The sequence below is a fragment of the Boleophthalmus pectinirostris genome, unplaced genomic scaffold, assembly GCF_026225935.1.
Source record: "Boleophthalmus pectinirostris isolate CB_2022bp ecotype Guang Dong unplaced genomic scaffold, ASM2622593v1 HiC_scaffold_6, whole genome shotgun sequence".
Taxonomy (NCBI): Eukaryota; Metazoa; Chordata; class Actinopteri; order Gobiiformes; family Gobiidae; genus Boleophthalmus; species Boleophthalmus pectinirostris.
In genome coordinates this window covers 18,025,021-18,047,271 of record NW_026571447.1, presented here as the reverse complement: position 1 = coordinate 18,047,271, position 22,251 = coordinate 18,025,021, and the positions used below count along the sequence as shown (strand labels likewise).

Here is a 22,251-nt window from a genome sequence, read left to right as displayed (position 1 = left end):
TGCTGGAGATTGAAGGCTGATGGCAGATACACTAAAAAGTAAAAATAGTGGGCCCGTATATCAGACTCTCTCTAGTTTTGAGTATAATGTTTGTGGTTTCTAAATGTACAGAAAATGGCCACTATAGAAAATAGTCCCATGTGGCTGTTCCTTTTATTTATACTACAAACTATTTGCTATAATAGTATTTGTTCTGCAGGAACACAGTGTAAAGAAAAGTGAAGTTGATGAGCTGTAGTTAAGACATCAGTTTGTCTTGCACACAAAGATGTAAATTTATTTCTTGCCTTATTCAATTTGGACCAAAAGACAGTCCTGTGTTTTGAAAAGACAGCCATCACTAAATAATACAGGATACAAAACCTACAAAATGCAACAATTACAAACATTTTGTTCAACATTTAACAATTGTACAGTATAAATTTATACAATACTGTTCTTGTATTAATTTGGCACTTTACCACAAGATGCTGTTTTGCATTTGACAGAAATGTTACACCTGACGTTTAATAAAAATAATAAAAATACAATAAAAGCAATTTCATTTTAGTAATTACTCTGTGTGTCTTTTCTTTCGTTACAAAACTAAACAGTAGTTTATTTCATAAAACATTCAAAGCATTTCTATCTGGAAAAACAACACTCGGTACATTCAGGGTTGGACCTAATTATACAGAATGACAAGAGTCTGTTCTCTTTGGAAACGGTGACGTAAAAGTAATATAAGCATGTGGGCACTTTCACTGTTGTGTGTCTGAAAATGTTTAAATACATATGTACAGGCATATGCTTAGATTCTCAACTGGTGAGATAGGGTCCCCTAAAGTGTGGCATGGTTTGTTGATATGAAATTATAATAGAAAGACTGTAAAACAATTATGTACACAAACTCAAAAATGATGGGGCAATCTGTAAAATATCTTTAACATGTGTTACTGCTAGAAAAAAATTCTTAAAAACAATAGAAGTTAACATTTAATTCATTTAAATACATTTTACACAATCAAAGATTATGTCATTATGTTACTATGGTTACAGATAAAGATTCCTGACCCTGAAATGACACCAATTGAGAATCACTATGCATTTTCAATGGTATTTCTTCCACTTTATTTCTAAAACCAAATTGATATGGTCAGCTTTGGCAGTGACTACAATACTGACTACATTACACACACTAGTTAGAATAAAGCAATGGAGACTGGCCTTTTGTAAACATGCGGATAGTCATGCATATGTGTCTGAAGTCTATAGTTCTGTTCTTAAGATAATGGCATTGGTGCAGTTGAAAATACATTGTGAAAAGTTGTGCTTTGAATGTCTGCAGTAGCAACAGTTTACAGCATATGATAGTAGTAAAATATTACTTTTTCAGTAGATCAATTCAAGTGTCTTTATACTTAAAGTTAATTAAAGAACCTTTTGTAACACATTTGTCAAAAGTAGACGAATGATAAAAACTCAATATTTCATTTTGTTTGATGATTTGGGGACTGATTCACCACTCTGTTCAAACATCAGAATACTTTTCAAATGGAAAATACTATAGCTGTGTATTAGTAGACACTTTGAATTGAACTACGGACAGATTTTAAAATGACAAGTCTTCTATTTCTTAAAGCGATGTGATGAGTTTCCACTGAAAAGAAAAGAAAAGGTTGTGAAGAATAAAAATACAATTGATACTGATAAGAGAGCATATGCATAGTAGCATTATAGTACGTATACATATCTTTTTGTCCCAGCACAAAATATGCACCAAGTCTATCAAGTTTGCAAAAAAATACACCAGACACATTATCACAGTAGAAAAGAAGGATAAGCAATACTGAGTGAAGGGAGGCTCTTCACAAGTCCACTTATAAAATAGTTCTGCCTTAACCATCATTTGGTTTCTGTCTCTCGCCCACTATGATACACTGTAGGAGTGATAGGGGAGCACTGTAGTTCCCTTTACAGCCACTAGGGGCACAGAGAACCACACAAAGACATTAATACACACACTCCAGTTTGTACTATTTACAACTTAGTTAAAGTCCACTGTCTGGAGGAGGAGGACTTAGAGAGAACTTAGAATACTTAAAGGAAGAAACTGTTCATATCCAGCTTCTGTTCTGGGTGGGAGGGGTCAATATTAACAGGGCCAAGGGGTCACTGGGTTGTGGTTTTACAGTAATGAGGAGAGGCCTATAGCCAATAGTAGAAGTCCTCAGTGCATAACTCCTCGTTCTTTCACTTCAGCTGCATTCTTCATCATCTTCGTCATTATCATCATCGGCTCCAGCGAAGGAGGGTCATGGTTCAAGAGAAACCCGAGGAAGCAACTGTAAAGAAACATGAATTTAATTACGATGTAGGAGAAACTGAGTAGGCTAGTTACAAAACATGATATATTGCTACAGGTATAAAATGCAATAAACGTATCAAGATTATAGCATTAAACCCAGGCTTTAATATACAGAATTATTAAAAAGAGTGGGAACAACTAAATGGCAAAATGAAGCAATAATTAGCCAAAAAAGTGACTTGTTCAAGCGTCTACATCTCAAATTATATTATATTACAACTAAAATAATAAAAATTTCCACACTATTGTAAAGAAAATCGACACGCGATAAATATTAAGACCCTTCATATATTGATCCAGCTGTCATTTATTTAATGATATGCTGATATATAATTATAATTACAGGTCTATTTGTGGGCTGCATAACTGAACATTTTGCCCTAGTGTAAAAAAGATTAGACTAACTAAACGTTATTCCTTTAAAGTTAGCAAAAGTTAAGTTTATTTTAACAAAAAGTTTTACATAAGCAACAATAAGAGAAGAAGAGGAGAACACTTGTCAAAGCCCACATACAGAGACTTTAAAAGACAAAGAAACACCTCCGGCCACCTACATCATCTCCAATGTCAGTTCACTAAACAAAAAGATGACCCATCCCACATCCTGCACGCTCCTCACACGCACTGAAAAACTAGTCCTTTCCTTGAATCTTGAATACTTTTTGTTTTTCCAGTTCAACTGCAGCTGTTTCTTGTACTAACAATTTCCCCAGTGGAACAAGTCTTCAAGTATAAATTCAGATAATCCTTGTCACTATTTGTCAGTACAATTTTGGCTGTATTTGTTCATATGTGATGTTGTGGTGAATATAAATTAGAAAGTTAAATTAAGTCTCTACTTCAGCACAGTTATGAGGAAATATTACATACACGTCAGTCAGCTAAAACCACAAAAAAACAAATACACAAGAATGAATTTGTATGGACTAAAGTGTTAGTATTAACTTCACAGTGGAAGTTAAAATTACTTAAAATATCAAAATTCTGCACACCGGGTCAATCGGTGAATGTCCATTTGATCAAGTATCCACTTTTAAATTTAGAATGTATTTATACGATATCTAAAATTTTACTATGGTGGCAGTAGAAATCCATTTGAATCAAATATGTTTTGCAGATTTTGAGCGAATGTGCAACAATTAAAAATAATGAAAGTATCAATATTTAGAATACATAACACACTTGATTTGGAAAAATGCCATGTTTTACAGTGTGTATCTGCCACTATTGTTTTTGTCTTTGTTTACCCCTCTGGTGGTTGTGTTCTCTGGTGTTATTGAGGCAGGTATGGGCGGATGTGTTTGTGTTGTAGGAGCAGAGAGAGAGGAGCCTTACAGAGTTTGTTGATGCCTCTGGTCTAAAACTGCCCCGCGCTGCTGGGGTCACACTGCAGCAGACGCACGATGGACGGGTCACTCTTCGCCCCTTTAATGAACTCCTCTAGAGACAATTTACCTGCAACATAGGGGGTTAGGTTTATGTTAAAAAACAGATTGGAAACACAAGCTCAAAGTGCACCATGAGACATTCAAAACAACCACATGAACATGGACACACACACAGAGACAGTTTGAGATCATGTCATTTTAGCTTTTGTTTCTATTGTTCTAAAAAAATTATATGATTGAACCATAGTGACGTAGATCATTTTGGTGTTTTCATTTCTTGTAAATAAAACTGGACAATTAGTAAACTTTGTGGTTACTACTACTCTTCACCAACAGATGGCAGCACTGACATTTCTTCTGTAACAGACCACTCTAACAAACCAGTCCATTTGTGTGTTCCTGTTATTTAAAACAAACAAAATCCCCTTTCTTCCTCCACTGGCCCCTGCCCTTTAACTACAGGAATAATGTCTTTGAAAACTAAATAATTCTCAGTTGCTTTAAGTAGAAATGACATGTAATCAGATATTATTACCTCCTAAGTTCTATTGAAATATATGTTTACATATGTAATCTTCATTATTGAATAAAAAAGCTTTAAGGCCCACATCACTACATGACTGTGACCTGTATGTCTTATTGGTTATAAAAACAACAATAACAACTTGTGTCTGGTGTGAATAGTGAGAGTTGAATGGATGCTTGAATCTCGAGGGCTCTCACTAAACCCCTGTGATGGAAAACCAGGTTTGTTTGAATAGCGGCCAGACAACCAGGTGGCACTGGCACTGACAAGCAACTCATAAAAACATTTGTAATTTAAATAACTGGTGCATCTCATTTTACAAATCCGCTGATCAAACGGACAATGACAATAGTTCTGTGTGCACACGGATTTCATATACAGGCACTTAGATTGTACTTAATAGTAAGAAGTACGTAGTAGTGAGTGTGGATAGGCTTCTCAATGAGCTCAAGTGTTCAATAATACATTTTCAATCATATTTACGGTTTTATTCCACGCATCAGTATTATATTTCATAATTTACTATAACAACTAAAAATATTATCCAACTACGCAAGACATTAAATTATCGACAGACAGAAATAGACAGAAGAAGAAACTGAGCAGTTAAATATATAGGCACCAGTGTTGTCATGATAGTAAAATATTAAACTCAATTTTTTGTAATATTAAACTGGATATCACTTTTTCAACAATATCAACAGTTCAAATATACACTAAATCAAAAGACACAGAAAGACATAATGTTGTTGCTATATAGAGTGCCATCTATAGTGCGTGTACATTGGTGCATTGGTGTATTGAAATCCCACCGTCTCTATTAGTATCCATTTGCCTAAAGATCTTCTCCGTCCTCTTCTCAGGTGTTGATTCATCTTCTGGCATCTTCATCACTGAGGACACCATCTTGTAGATCGCCTGTACAAGAAGAAATCATTTTAATTTCCTATTCTTCTGTCAACTGAGTTTAATTCAGAAAATCATCAGGCAAATATGTATATGTTTATTTATTTTTAATGCAAGTTAAGACTATTTTTTTTGTTTTGTTTTGGTAAGTGAGAAAAATGTTCAGTATATTTAAAATTATACAGACTATCTCCAGTCATTAGAATATCATAGACATATAAAAAAGAAAAATACAAATACTGCATAACATTTGAATTGCTTGTCTATTGGATTTTAGGCACAAAATAAAATAAATGAAGAATATGAATGGCTACATTAGGGTGGCCGATGAGAAAAGATTATTAAGGGATTTCAAAATCACAAAAAGGTGTATTAATGTGCATTGTTCACTCTTTTTATTGCACACTCTTCACTATGGCTCAACAAACTGGCTCAGGTACATGTGTCACGTGTCCTTTCTCTAACTAGTTTCATCACACAAAGCAATGCTGGACTGACTCAGCAAACAGGAATAACATTATATTGTTAAAACTAGTGATACACCAAGCTGATACTGGTTTTGCCAAATATCGGTTCAGTCGATATCTTGGTTGAGCCTATGAATTGATGGAATAAGATCGTAGTGGACCCTGAAAGTGCCATAATGTTTTAACTTTTATTTATGGTTGTTCTGTTGTTATTTGAGAGATAAATAACAGCTACATAACACATTTGGATCAGTTTTGTCGTATGTGATTTTTGTTTAAAGGAAATATATCCTCTACACTGGTATTTGTTAATATCAAGCATCAGCAGATACTTTATCCTATCGTATCAGAATCAGTATCGGTGCATTCCTAGTTAAAACCATTAACACAAGTTTTCATTCAGTAGTAATCCAAACTTCTTCAGAACATTTTAACTTCACTTTACTTCAAACTCTACAGTGTTATTTGTTCGCTCTCCTGTGGCCCTCAGACACATCGACTGCATCCACCCTGCAGCTGCTCACCTCCCACTGCTCCCTCCCATAGACCTGCCCCTTTCTGAGACCTTTCGGCTGTTTCCCTGCGTCTGATTCACCAACACACACACACATCACCACCAAGTCTTCACACAGGCAACTTACAGGGACTAAATAGGGTTTGGTGTTAAAGTGGGAAGCAGCAACACAAGAACGAAATACATGATCTCCTGCAGAGCTGAAAGAGACACAAACTGCATGAGGCGAGAAGAGGAAAATACTAAAGGATATACCTGCAAAACTGTGGGAGACTCGACATAGGTATATATAGTCTAGTACGCCAATGGACAGACTGCTATGGATTAGAAATAACAAGGCCTGTCATGATAAATATTATATTGACTTATACATGACAGATGGAACAATAGTTTTTTGGGGTCAATATTTATCATGGGTACTTTTCTTAGCATTAGTGAGAATTTTTTGATTGTTATTGTTTTTGCAATGCAATAAGATTTGAGCTGTAGAGAATTGAATTGATAACATTATATAAATACAAACTGAAATGAATAATTCTGCTATTTATTTATAACAGCTCATACATTTTAGTTAGTTAGAATAGTTTTTGGGGGATAATTCTACTTTCAGGATTATTGTGTCAGTGGCATAAATTAGATGCTATATTATCAATTATTGTGTATATTTACATCCACTATATATCTTACTTCAAAATGTGATAGGTGATATAGTAACTACAGTTTTCATAAGACCAGTGTAGTGGAGATCAAAAATAAATTACAAAGAAGACACATGCTACAGACAGCTGGGAATGCCAAGCTGCCCTTTTCAATATAAAATGACAAAGGGGAGGATAAGAATAATGACACATAATAATGGGGAAAGTCACCATAAAGACATCACAATAGAACCTGGGACCTCAAAGAAGGTAACTCCCTAATCATATATAGTCACTGGTCTGGTCTTAGTTATATTAACCGATACCAGTGTAGGGACAGGAAATGGCACAACTTATTACACAAGAGATCCAGTTATGTTATACATCTATTATTTATCTTTCCGATAACTACTGAACAGATTTTTATGAATGAAAGTAGAAACATTATGAGACACTGTAGGTCAAAATCAGCTTGTAAATAATCTTATTTCATTCACTTAAAAGGCCCAAGGATATCAGCTCAACATATATATGTCAATGTCAACGTCAAATTTATTTATAAAGCACATTTAAAACAACCACCAGTGACCAAAGTGCTGCACAGGTAAGTGTATACACAACAAGATAATACAATGGTAAAAATGCACAAAAAATACAGTAGGATATTAAAGTTTAAAGATGATCTGGTGTACCTTGAATTAAAAGCCAAAGCATATAACTGATACCTTTTCCAGCTAATTTTTCAGTACCTCCGCTGATATTTGATTCCATAATTGTTACTGGTGCATCCCTAGTCTCATTAAGCAAACATCTAGACAAACCTGTACTCATCAAACTTACAGTGGTGTTCAACAAAGCAAATCAAGCATCAGAATACACATGTGCGACAGGGGCTACAGCCGTCTCCCACTTATCTAAAGATTTGATATTGGCTCCTGTCAGTGCATACAGTCTATGAGCTCCCTGGAAAGACACTTCATCTCTCTTTCCAACAGTGTCTGCATATATAACTGTGTTCATGGGAGAGTGGTTCTTTGATGTAAAGCTGTTTGAGTGTCCAAGTGGGGTAAAAAGTGACCATTTACTATTTACAAGAACATTTTTAGATTCTGTAGTCTGTGAGTCATTTAGTCGGTTAACAGCAGAAAAGAGAAGTAAGTGAGGTACTTTTTTGGTAAGGCATTATTAAGATTTACAAGTATAATTTGTCCTGATATAAATATGTTTCCTAGTACTTTTTTCTGTATAAATAGTTGTTTTGCATGAACTCCTGTGCATGAACTTCTGTGCATGTAGTCTTGTGAGTGCAGTTTGGGTCAGATACATAGAGATATGGACAGTGTTGAGAGCCTTTGCCAAATCCCCCCTTTTTATAGTCGACGAATTAATTGGCAAGACATGTCTTTAATCAACTACAGCCCTAATTGCCATGAAATAGTGGAGTTACATCAGAGAAAGTCTGATCAGAATTTATTGATCAGACTTTGAATGTGTATTGAATACACATTCAATATTTCCCTGTAGCCGTAACTGGATGAATAATATATTAGAGTTTTAAAAATACAGAAAAATATAGTAATAGTTTTAAAATATATATTCATGATTAGGGGTGGAATAATCCTTTTTTTTATTTGGATTTTTATTGGGCCTCAGAAGAACAAAAACTTAAAAAAAAAAATTATATGCAAAATAAAACTGAACTTGTCAATAAAATAACAAAATTAGCCAACTGCTTTAATGTAGTCAATATGTAATGAGCTATGAGTTTATTGTATTGACTTAATGATTTAGACTACAGCTCTGAATGTTTAATAATTGTAAAAATATTGAAAGGAGCGTGTGGTTTATGATATACTGTACTTGACATACACATCACCAAAAAATCTTTCAGTTTTCTGCATTTATTTATTTAAAGGCTTGACTCCTCCTGACTCCCATGTCTATATCTGCACGTTACTGCCTTGTTATTGGTCTGCCCTCTCCCGACCCCACAGTACTTCAGAAATGCACCGAGAGAGAGTGAAAGCCAAAATAAGCACTATTACGGTGCTACTTCAATGTATGAATGACTGTGCTGTATTTCCACACAAACACCACATAACTCCACTTGAAATAAACAGCACTCAACGTATTGAATCACTCAATATATAGCCTCTAAAGTAAAAAGTGGCGTAAAAAAGGTGGAAGGCTTTCAACTATAGTATATGTGAATGCTCCATTTTATGGAAATAGCAACAGAGGAACATTGGAAAGGGTAGGGATGGGATAAAATGGATAGTTATATACAAACATTTGTGAGTCCACATACAAACAAAGGCTGAAAATAAATTACTGCCACATTATAATGAGGTAAAACAGGTGTAAAAGGGGTAAAGCTGTATTTGAAAAACACTATTTTCATTCAACAAATTTACAGTTTCCACGACATAGACAACAAAACTGCAATAGAAAAGTCACAGAGAGTAACTACGCAGCTAAATGATAGTGATAATAATTTTCTATAAACACAGCTATTATATTTGATACTCAATGATCCCAACAGAAGGACACAAATGACAGTGACTCACACCTAATGCATTTTGGTGCTTGAAAGAGAGAGAAAGAGAAAGAGAGAGTGAGCGATAGAGAGGAGAGAAAGACAGAGAGAGGGACAAAGAGAGAGAGAGATGACATGAGTGAATCACGGCTGTACTGAGAGATCTGGAGATTCATTTAACCTTGATCTAAAGAGACGTAGGCAGATAGGACAGATACAATTGAGATGGTGAAAGAGTGGAGCAATAATGAACCATGTGCCCATGTAGACTATCTTCCATAAAATCATGGGTGACAGTAAAGGATCTCAACACAAAGCACCTTAATATATGATCTGAAACAAAACTTTCCTTCTTACAAATATTAATTTGTCTAAAAGCATGGCAAATCTGAATGAGACCATCAGTGAGACCTCTGTGTTGACTGTATAGATTAAAGAAGACATATTACACTTTTGTCTGTTATATATCATTGGATGAATCACTATTTCATAATTTGGACACTTTTGAAAACCGTGCACTTGAATAAACATTAATAACTATATCTATTACTATAAACATATATAAATCACTCAGAGTAGAATTTTGAGTGGCTGAATGTGACCTGAATCAGTTGTAACATAGTTAATAGCTTGAAACTGCACAATATCTCCCCTTTAAATAAAACAGTGAAGACAGATGATTTACGGATCATGTTGTAGTGGGGAAACCCTATATCCAGAGGCTGTTGCGTCTGGCCTTGTCAACACAGAGTAACAGACTCTGCTCTTCAGGACTCGTGTTTTTAAAGAGCAGGAGCTGGTTAGTGTAGGAGTCACTGTGTGTACATCAGTGTCATCTGATACTCACTACTGCAGTACAGGCCAGGGGGACACACTTTAAAAAATGAATTATGTCCCACTGTCAGCGGGCAGCTTTCCATAAACATATTTTAGTTTTTTTTTTTTTTTTAGTTTGAAGCCTGGCAAGAATGACTCATGGAAATCTTGGTTCCCACAGTGATACTCATTTCAGGCACCTTTTAAATATACTGTAATCTAATTTGAATTACTTATGAAGCTGTAATTGTCACTATAAGAGTATAGTTATTTCCCCCTAAAATGTTTCACTTTTCACTATATTCTGTCTAGACCAGTGGGTCTGTAGAAAGCTCCTTCAGGTGGTACACTGACTACTCTGCAGTTCAAGTATTTGTTGACTTTAGAGTCCAATTTATCCACATTTCAGTCACTCCTTTGGGTTATTCCTTGTTTATGTTTATATTTATTAGAGCCATTACAGACCTGAGCCTTGGTTCAGAAGACCATTAGGATAGTTTTGTTAACCCAAGCAAACTGATACCTGTGTTTTATTCTATGTTTTCCTTTTTTATTTTTTTACTTCAAAAAACAAAAAGAGAGCCAGGAGTACAAATGTCAGAGCAGAATGAGCAGACATATGCACAGCAGCTCTAAGCAGCAACATTTGGTTCTTAAGCCACACAAGAGTATTTAGAATAGAGAGGGGTAAGAAGAAAGAAATCTTAAAAATCTTGAAATCTATACCCCAGTCTCTCCACCATTAGGCACTCACCTGTACTATCTCGAGCATCTCTGCCTTGCTGATGTAGCCGTTCCCGTCCAGGTCGTACATACTAAAGGCCCACTTCAGCTTCTGCTCCAGTTTCCCACGTGATGTAACGCTCAGGGCTATGATAAACTCCCTGAAGTCTATTGTCCCATCTCCGTTGGCGTCAAAAGTGCGGAAGACGTGTTCGGCGAACTTGGAAGCATCTCCGTAGGGGAAGAAGTTTCCATAGATCTTTTTGAACTCTTCCATCGACAGGTTGCCGCTGGGACAGTCCCGTAGGAAGCCCTTGTACCACTCTTGGATTTCGTGCTCAGTGAAGTCGGTGCTCTCCAGTAGGTCCTGCATGACCTCAGGACGTAGCTTACTGTTCTGCTTCCCCATGGCTCTGGGACAAGGAGGCCAGCGAGGAGGAGAAGGCTCACAGCTGGAGGAAGAACAGAGAGAGGAGAGAAGGTAAGTAAACAAGCTGATAGCAAAATGTACTCAAAGGGGGGCAACAAATCAGTGTTGTGAAAAATACAACAATTATCACCTCCAAAATATTTTATTAATCACATTTTAATCGAGATAGAGATTCAGTAATTTTAATCGAGAGATCCACGGACAGTCCTCTGTCAGGAAAAGCATGTGGTTTGGACTGGAGAAATTTGACTACTTTTTCTGATGAATGGCAATGATTACAGATGAGTTGCAATGAGTTGTTCAGGTTCAGGAAATTACTATTGAAGGCATCTGAAGACAATAAAACTTAAATCAAAAATTGAGAAAAATTAATCACAGATTCTGCGTTAAAGGTGTTAAACCATGCAAAACAAATTCAAGGATAAAATAGCTTTCTGTAGAAGTAAGTCAACATTTTAAAAAATCTCAGTTAGCAACCCAAGATAAATAAAATAAGAAAACTGTAATAGAAACGGTTGCTAAATGGAATCAAACTGAAAATCTCTATACACCTGGACACAGATTATGTGTTATGGTAAAGGAGAAAGTCATTGTTAAGTTCCCCATTACTTTTCATAGCTTCCTAATAGGCACTCTAAGTCCATGTCAACATAATATCATCACTGGACATTTTACAACAGTTAAAAAGTTAAAACACCATTAAGTGGATTTTGCTTTCTACAGATCTGCTATGTCCTTAAGTAACTTTTTGTAAGCACACTCCTTTCAGACCTGCTTCTCTCAGCTCTGAAAACACTCCCTTTAACAAACTTTCCATGGAAAACAGCAGAGCAACCCAAGTGCCATATGCCCAACATGGATTTAATTGGTCCATAAAATCTCACACACATTATAAATACGTCTGGCTTACTACACAGAGCAGGGCAAGGTGGAGGTTCAACAAACACATTTTAAAGCTTTAGAGAAAAGGGTGATAGCTGTTTAAGTAGTACATCTGGATACACAGAAGACAGAAGATTTTACACATTCTAGAAAGTTTGCATCTGTTTATCTTTCAGTTTTGGGTCAATTTGTACTAAAAATGCAGAGGTACAGATATTTTATAAACAACAGAGGATGAGAAATCGTACAAGCTGTTTTGTGTCAGTGGGTCTGAAAAAACAAAAGGTCCATCATTAATGGTGCACCATGTAACTTTTCGCAAGGTTTCGCAACAATTTATAACCATGGAGATGTTATTTCTTGTCTGGAATGTTCCTTATTATGGTATTACACATATCTATCTCCATTGAAACAAGAAGAGATTCCAAGTTAAGTTACTGGCTAGATCTGTCAAATCAAATCAAATTTATTTGTATAGCACATTTAAAACAGCCAAAGCTTACCAAAGTGCTGAACAATGAAATAAAACATACAATTGACAAAGCAATGACAATAATGTACATATATATATACATATAAATAAATAAAATAACAGCAAGGTGCCAAGATGTCTCTTCCTAACTCTAGGCAAATGCCAGGGAGAAAAGGTATGTTTTGAGCAAGGATTTAAAGTGCTCCAGTGTTTGTGCAGTTTAAATGTGCAATGGCAAAGTGTTCCACAGTCGTGGACCGACCACAGAGAAGAACCTATCGCCTCTGGTCCTCAGCCAGATCTGTGGAGAGGTACATTCGCTTACAGTTAGCATGCATGTAATTTGGGGTCATTTAAATAGCAATGGAATAAAAGCAAGAGAGATAACTTGAACAACAATAATAAAAATACATACTTTATGGTGAAATGTCTCTTATGTATCCCAGTTATGCAATTTCTATTATTCCGTTATTAAGCTGTTTTAGATCAATGCTGAACAATAATAGCATGTGGCATAATAATGTCTTCTTTAAAATACTTGTATTACCAGCACATCAATATAAAGCCAATCCGCATACACTATTTTCATTATTGCATGACATAACGATAATGTATGTCCAGTTTAACAGCGTGAACATGTAAAGCTTTGTTTAAGACGCTCAAATCTCTCTTCAGAACAATTAACTCCTCTCAGCAGAGACTCTTGAGCCTGTCACTATCCTCTCAGCACAGTCTCAGTAACAGCTCTACTTCACTGACCCTGTTACACACATATGCTCATACAGTATATGGCTGTTACTCATACACATACAGACACAGCAACTACGCTCCACTGTAGGTCTTAAATACGGTCATTTAGAGAAGGGGGTGGGTAGTATTGAAAAAGGAATATATATCTTTTAGTATACCATCTGAATATCAGGACAGTGAACCAGAAATACGTGCCAGTACGGTAAATGTGATTGTTTAAGATCAAAGTTTCTCACAAAACATAAATGTACCGAAATTAAATATTACACAGCATTCATTTTAATCTGTATTTTTGGAGCATTTTTAAAAATATTTTGTTACGATATCCTCAGCATTCTTATTTTGCATATTAATAAAACAATAATTGCACTAATATTGTAATGCTTTCAGTGACAGGCTAACTTCATAGTAGTTGTAGACACTAAACGATGACAGGAGCAGAAACTGTGTCAAAATAGAGATTAACACTGCAACTGATTAAAAGCTGAACTGTTAAAGCCATAAATCAAACATATGATAATAAGTGAACAAGGATTTACTTACAAAGCAGGTGCTAAAATTAGAAGCAAGTGATGTTTTTGATTTTAGTTGAAAAGGGTATGCAATGAAAAGAACATCCATTTGTATGTAATCGTATTATTACTCAGTGTTCTGTCTGGTTTTTAGGTTTTGAAAAAAAACAAAAAAACCCAAAAAACATCCAAATGAGTTTGTGATCCTTTCTAATGGCTTAGAAATCTCTTGACTTGTTGTTTTGGATTTGAAGTGATTGTGATGTGCTGACAATAGCAATATGTCTACAAGAGCAACCAGAACTATCTGATATCATTCCAATGTGAAAGAGTATTTACCTTTGCGTAAATACAAACAGTGATTGCTTGGTATTGTAGTTCCTGCCATTATCAAAAGGGATGTGGTATTATATGAAATTGTGTCAGTGTAAAAAATAGAAAAACAATAAATAAATAATAACCATGAGAATTGCAGTAAAAAGAGAGGCTATTACTTTTCATGTTTAGAGCTGCGAATCCTAAGGTCCCTTCATGAGACACATGATACAATATTATCATAATATGGCGATACATATGTTAAGCGTTAAGAACCAAATACTTTTTAGCAACAATATGTGGTTGTGAAAGTTAATATAGCATACGGTACATCTGTTTTAATCATCAAAACAGTGAATATGTCAATGTTGAATTCACAAGTTTTCTTCCACTAAATAAGCAAGACAATTGTCATGCAGTCTCAAAAGAAATGGCTAAAAGATACAAAAAAGTACTCTTGGTGATATATTGGTAAAGCAGAACACAATAATGATACTGTAGCACCAAATCTAGAATCTCGATATATAGAGATTTATTTTGCACGCTGCTAATTCTGTTCATAAAGTTTGATTTAATAACTTTATAGTAGCATATGTTGTATAAGAATAGTATTCCACTAGACAATGTAGATGAAAGAGAACTACAGATTTCTCTGTTGTTCATCAATGTCATAAATGTGACTTGTTGTTAAATTGTAATGTTTCTTCTCACAATAAACAAAATTAGATTATGATGAAGAAAAAACATGTCAAACTTTAAGAATCTCTTTACTGTTGTGTCATTCGGAATTGGACTAGCGTCACAACTTTTATCCAATTTGTCCAAGACTGTGATTTTGTTAGTGATCTATTTTTAGCACATTGGCTGCTGTGCAAGTGTCTCATATCTCTGTGTTGTATTTGGCATTACTGGAGCTTGTTAGGGGTCACACCAGGGCGCTGCAGTATTATGCTGTCAAAAAGCTTTAACATGATCCAAAGAAGGACACTTTGGAATTATGGGGAATTATTCAACTATATCCAATAATCCATACGTTAATCCAATGCCCCTATATGAGCTCTGCCTGTATGTCTGATGCAGCATTCACTAAACATGTGCAAACTGTCAAGCTAACTCTTGAGCTTATATTGCACAAAATCTACTCTAATGAACTTATATCTATGTTGTTACCTCATCAAAAACATACTGGAATTGTGTTTTGTTTCATTCACACATTTGAGTAACCCTTTATTATTAGGCTTTGTCTATATCTCCAAAGCTCAAGATACTTTAATCACAGGATTCTTAGGATTCTTACTATGCACTCTATAGTGCACTAAGTAGTGCCCTATAGGGCACGGGCAGAACATAAGGGCATCCACCAGTCAACACTCACGGCTTTCTTCTTATATCAGCAATTTTGTACTATCTGCAAGTGAAATTCTTAGTAAATGTTATTGCATATGATTACTGAGAAATAATGGAACAGCAAATGGTACACTCAAAGCAAGCCATGGCCCTAATCTACATATATACGGTACATTTATGTATAAGGTGAAAAGGGAAGAAGCATGTCCTTATGTAAACATGGTATACAGCTGGTCATGAAAATGCAGAGTACTTTTGGTGTAAGCAGGGTCTGTTGATTCAGGTTGGTTATTTCAAACCTTTTCAAAAGAAAATATAATAATATAAAGAAAAAGTAGTGTAACCTTATATTGTTGGGCATTTATCAACCCTGATTATCAACATTTTCATGGCTTTCAAGCTATGGCAATGGACCTCTATTTCTTAAGCATAAGTTAATTCAAATCAAAATAGGACTTCTTTAAAATCAAGAAGCCCCCAGAGAATCCTTGAACTCTGGAGGGAATCATTTGCCTGAAACCTATGAGTTGGTTTTATTAAATTATTTGTGTGGGAGAAAGACTAAAAAAGAACAGCTTTTCAGTCCAGCTTTAGGCCCAATTTGTCAAGAAAGGCTCTGTCTCTGAATTGTGAATCTATGTGAAAAGAATGAAAAAGCAGATTATAGACTTATCATTAAGGCAAAGTCAAGGATATGTAGGCCTATTTTACACAGTGCATTCTCCCTCAACATAGCCTACAATATTACCTCAACAGCTCCATTCATAAACACTGCTTGCTCATATCCATACGCATCACATTGTTTTTCATTCTTTTTTAATCTCACAAATGACCGACTCACTCTTTTCACCAAGACACTTTTTACTGTGTTACCATAGAAACCTTCAGAGAAAACCTCGCTGCCATTGACGAGGTCCTAGTCTCTGTGTGTGTATGAGCGTCTATGGAGAGTGTACACTTACTATGATCCTGATGTGGGTGTTTGATGGCTGTGTGGGCCAGTATGACTTACACACTTTACATAGCCAGTAAAAATCTGATGTCTTGAATAATGAGTTAACTTAATAATGAGGTCTGATATTTGCTGTTTTAACATGCACAAATGAAATATGATCATCAAAGCACCTGGAGGCACGTGTCAGTTTATCTGTGCCATTTTAGAGTAACTGACTTGGAAGACAGAGTACAATATTAAAGGGCCCATTTTACACTATTTTCTGATCTTGTTAAAATGTTTCCTCTAGAGCCCGACCGATATGGATTTTGCTGTGGCCGATATGAAACCGATATAATGAGGGTTGGCGCTGCCGTTAGCCGATATAATCACCGATATATTTAGTGATGTAAAAATTCACTGTAAATCTTGAATTGTTTAAAAAACTTAGGTTTGACTCTAGTGGATTTTAAATTGGGTTTATTTAGGCAACATTTATTGTTATTCTGCCTCTTTATGTCATATTTACAGACAGTACGTCGGCTTAATGGCATTTTTGCATCACATTCTAGACACTAGTGATGGGTATTCCAGTTCTTTTTAGAGAATCGGCTCTTTTGGCTCGGCTCACTAAAAGCTGCTGGTTCTTTTGGCTCCCAAGCGACTCTTCAGATTGTTTTGTTGCAAGCAGGACTAAAGCACGTCTAAAGCAGGACTGAATCAGGACTGAACCAGGACTGAAAAAGGACTAAACCAGGACTAAAACAGATCTAGACCACGTGTAAAACAGGACTAAACCAAAACTGAACCAGGACTGAGTGTCGGGACTCGGTCTCTATCTCGTGCCCAAGATTAGTCCTGGTTTATTTAATTTATGCTAAACTACAGCCAAATATGCTAATTTTTTTTTATTTTTTTTATCCTATGTACACGCAAATTTCTCAAAGTTTCGTTTTTAGCCGCTGCCGATGTCAAACTACCACGAGTCTGAGTCTGCGTGAAGAGAAAAAAAGTGAGAGAAAGAGAAAACACGGCTCCCAATAAGGATCAGGTTCCCGTCGTTCGCTTCAAAGAGCCGGCTCTAAGAGCCATTTCGTTCGCGACCGACCCATCACTAGTAAAGAAACTAGTGCTATTAGCCTTTAGCCGTAAATACGTGCGCGCCGCGGTAATTAATTATATACGCAAATGTCATAATTCACACGTCTATTCACAGCTCATTTACATATCAGTGCAGGTCCAGTAACAAATATACGGCCAATGTAGTCACTTTAGAACAGACCAATGGAAAACAGCCTGTTTATGTGCGTGAGCTACAGCAGCTAACCCAAAACAAATGACCAAAACTAGCATCAAAGTCGACATATTTCCAACACTCACCGCTCACACAGGCTCCTCCTCACATCACAAGTCTGAACTAATAAACGTCCTTTTAATCCAGACTCAAACCGATTGTCTGTAAAAAGAATATAATCTCAATGTTTGGATCTATGTCTACGCGTGTAAACAAACACACGTGAGTGACACGACTCTGTGGTGTGTTCAGGGACAGTACGGACACACACACATACAAATGACTCCACAGATAAATACTGATGTGGAGCCACATATTAGGACATTTATCTGTCTGTAAATTGGATTAAATGAACAGAATGTAGAGAGTCTAAGATTTTTAACGACGTATCACATGCCCACGTGAAATATCGGCCCCTATCAGCAAGCATATCGGTCGATAGCCGATATGCCTCCAGGTGCCCGTATCGACCGATGATATCGGCCAACCGATATATATCGGTCGGGCTCTAGTTTCCTCATTAAAAACATACCCGGAGTTGTGTGTTGTATTTCATTCAAACGTTAAGCACACAAACCTTGCATATTTAGACTGTGTTCCATTCTCAAACAGAAAACACTCTGTTCCACCTTGTGATGTCATGTGGTAATCCAGGAAATGCTCCACTGTGTTTTTTAAACTCCATACACCTTCACTACAATCATTTGAATAGTTGTAATCCTGGAATTGTCAATCTATTGAACACAAAAATTAAAAGGCAGCTGTTAACTTGAAAACAACAGATTCATGAGGAGGTGGAATAGAGTAATTTGATTTTTGGAGATGTAGACAGCCCAAACATGTAGGATTATTCCACACAAGTGAATGAAACAAACACAACTCCAAGATTGTTATTGATGAGGTAAGAACATTATAACATGGATTCAAGTTCATAAGATTCAATTTTGTGTAATATAGGACCTTTAAAATCTCAGTTTCAATCTTTAATATTTATATACATATATAATTTATTAATTTTTTTGTCTTATCCACATTAGTTTGTTTCTATTTGCATAACCATCATAGTCAAAACTAGGGATGGGCATTCGATGAAATTTTCTTAATCGAACGTTGGAAGAATTAACGATCGATTATCGATTAATCATTAAGGTTTTTATATTAAAATGATCATCATTATTATTACTATCTGCACTACTAATCTGCATAAATAAATTCAACGTTACGACATATAAACTGTAACGACTCTAGAGCCACATCAGCCCGTTTGAGATTATAATGTGTTTAATTCAGTTTTGCGCAACTTTCACAGAAACGAAACTTAAAACCGCATCGCTAATTTGCATAAACTCAGCGAAGGTAAAACTACAGCTCTTGTGCGCTGATGCGGTCAATTTCTGTCGGATTAAAAGACATGATTCAGTGGAATACAGGTTAGTGTGACCAGATTTGCGTTTGTCAATACCAGGACACCGTACGGGGGGTGGGAGGTGGGGACTCGTCATCGACATTGCGCGACTCTCACCTGGCAAAGCTTTTTCCCACTGGACACCGAAACATATGTTCCTGCTTTATACACTGTGCACATGGACTCACACTTGTCCCGAACGCAACGGAAAGCGTGGAATTTCTTGTACAAATCATCGTTAAATACGCATATGTGCTTCGGTACGCTGCAGACTGACCGAATGTTTGTGTTTGCTCGCTCCTTCTGAGTGCAGAGAGCTACATGTACAGACCCCTGTTTGGTCACGCTATGCACAGCAACCTGCATTCGGTTTGTCGATTAAAATTAACGTAATCGACGAAATTCTTAATGATCAATTATCGATTAATCGATTAATCATGCCCATCCCTAGTCAAAACATGTACAGACCTGGACATTCAGAAAGTGATTACTCTGATTAGATCTGTTTACATGATGTTTCAATAATCTGAGAAATTAGATCATGACCAGATTTCTGCTGTGCATGTAAACAAAGCAATGATACTTAGGTTCTTGTGGTTGTGATATTCTGTATGATTTACTTTAGCTGAGCTATCAGGATTTAAAGTTTTGATTTGTTTTAATAATAAAGCACACTCCTACTGTAGTCCCAACAGTGGGTGTTTGATGGCCGTGTGGGCTGTGTGAATATATTTTCAATAGTAATAGACTAAACTGCTCTGATTAAATCCTTCATAGAAATCACAGTTATCAGCAGACACAAAAACAAACAAAACAACAAATAAATCTCTTGATACCCACAGAGGACACAATGGAGGGTACAATAGATCTGAAACAGTTGAGCATCCATCAGAATAATCTAATCCCATGTAATATGCCTTAATCCACCTCAGGAAGACCACCTCTAACAAGATTCTGAGTATGTGCGTAATCTGTCTCTATTGTACAGCACTACACTAATGCTACAGACCACAGAGACGGATGCTCCCTCTGAACAATGTGCTCTTAATGACCACAAATCATTGGCTTTACACCAGACCAGAAAATCAAGTCGACTATTCATTCTGCGAGAAGTCACTTTAACAGAGTATGAATTCTTTCCCCTTTAGTGACATTCTATTTACAAATTGTTTAATGTACTTTATACTAATCAACAATGCAGTAAAACATGGGACATATAAGGTAGGAAACTGCCAAATTGTACAAAAAGACTACAGTGAGTAAAACCTTTAAAGCATAGCTTTATAGAATACCTGTAATTAATGTGTAGGAGTTGTTTATAATAAACTAGTTCATGAAAAACATTCTATTTCTCTAAAACCAAGGAATTATATGCAAAATACAACATAGTCCTTAAAAAGTATATTTTCCAAGATGGAGTGAGCTATATTTAAATCTAATGCATAATATAAAACCAAAAATTATTCTTTTGAAAGCCTCTGCAGCTCTTTGTGGCTACTGGCTTTATTTTCAACAAAAGACTTAAGGACTCAGAAGGTCTGTCTTTAGAGAAATAGGAGTATAGATTATAACGATAAAGAAAGTGCTGATGTGTGGATGCTAACTACTGCTCAAGCCTGGACAGATGCTCCCACTTCCTGTCCCATCATTCAAACAGGAAGTCAGAGCCATTCAGGAGTCATCAATCACAGTGCGCTAACACAAAGACCCTCGATTGGGACAGATATTTCAAGACAGCAGTGCAATACCTGCCACTACATGACCAATAAAGAGTGTTTTTTAAAGAGACATCCGTCAGTGAGCCATCTGTCCAGATTTACTAACGACCACGTTAAGTGAAATTAATTGAAAAAGAAGTTTCAAGTCCCATTAAAAGGGAATGCAGTATGAAACATTCAATAGTCATGCAAACAACGCTGGATTTAAAGATCTCTTGTGAGCTTTAAGTCATATTGTTGTTATCTCCTAAAAAACTTAAGGTTACGACCGTAACCCCGGTTCTCTGATAGCATGAGTGAGGTATCTCACATATGGGGTACGCCTCCCCGCGTAACCCTCAGAAGCACTTTATCACTACGCCAGCCCCGATTGGCTGGCCACGTCTGACGCACAAGGGGCAGCCCCCTACATAACCAGCTGCCGTGCGCCACAGCGTCATTCAAGGTTAACAGCTCTTCTCGCTCCCCGCAAGAAGGGCAGTCCGGTGAGATACCTCACTCATGCTATCAGAGAACCGGGGTTACGGTCGTAACCTTAAGTTCTCTTTCAAGCATTCGTTCGGTATCTCACATATGGGATATATTTACTCCCGAATTGACGGACAAGCCAACCTCGATGATACGTGACCAACAATCATGTCCGGGTGCTCAGCGTCACCGGCAAGTTTACACTCAACACAGCATGAGCTAAACGAGACGCAGTAACGTCGAGTCTGTAGAACCTCATAAACGTTGTAGGGGAAGACCACGAAGCGGCTTCACAAACCTCTTGTAGCGATATTCCTCTAAACAACGCCCACGAAGTAGCCATACCCCTAGTGGAATGCGCACGCAAGCCAGCTGGAGGTTCGAGGCCCTTAGCCGTGTAAGACAACGCAATCGCTTCCACAATCCAGTGAGAAAGACGTTGCTTAGTTATCGGCTTACCTTTGGTAGGTCCAGACCATGAAACGAACAGTTGCTCTGCCTTTCTGAAAGATGAGGTCCTGGTCACATAAGCTCTCAGAGCGCGCACAGGACACAGTGAATGCAGCCGCTGTTGCTCCTCAGACATAAACGGAGGCGGGCAAAAGGCAGTAAGTTCCAAGGGTAGGGACGCATAAGATGAGTCCATAACCTTAGGGATATAAGCCGGGTTCGGGCGCAATGACACTCTGGAATCCCCAAGACCGAACCGCAAACATGATGGGTGCACTGACAGTGCGTGCAGATCACCAACACGCTTAGCTGAAACCAGTGCCATAAGCAGCGCTGTTTTAAGCGAGAGTATCTTCAGCTCCGCTTCCAACAACGGCTCGAAGGGAGGTCCTGACAGCGCATCCAACACCAAA

General features: G+C 36.8%; 1 protein-coding gene across 1 annotated transcript in view; it reads right to left on the bottom strand.

The window, feature by feature from the left end:
• Positions 1 to 250: 250 nt before the first annotated feature.
• Positions 251 to 22,251, bottom strand: part of ncalda (neurocalcin delta a) — a 43,715-nt gene continuing 21,714 nt past the window's right edge. Inside the window, exons 2-5 of the mRNA XM_020937293.2 lie at positions 10,893 to 11,313; positions 5,074 to 5,179; positions 3,683 to 3,802; positions 251 to 2,324 (exon numbers count right to left, since the gene is read on the bottom strand). Of these exons, the coding sequence (XP_020792952.1) occupies positions 3,705 to 3,802; positions 5,074 to 5,179; positions 10,893 to 11,270 (582 nt within the window). The 5' untranslated portion in view covers positions 11,271 to 11,313 and the 3' untranslated portion in view covers positions 251 to 2,324; positions 3,683 to 3,704. The remainder of the gene's footprint in view (positions 2,325 to 3,682; positions 3,803 to 5,073; positions 5,180 to 10,892; positions 11,314 to 22,251) is intronic.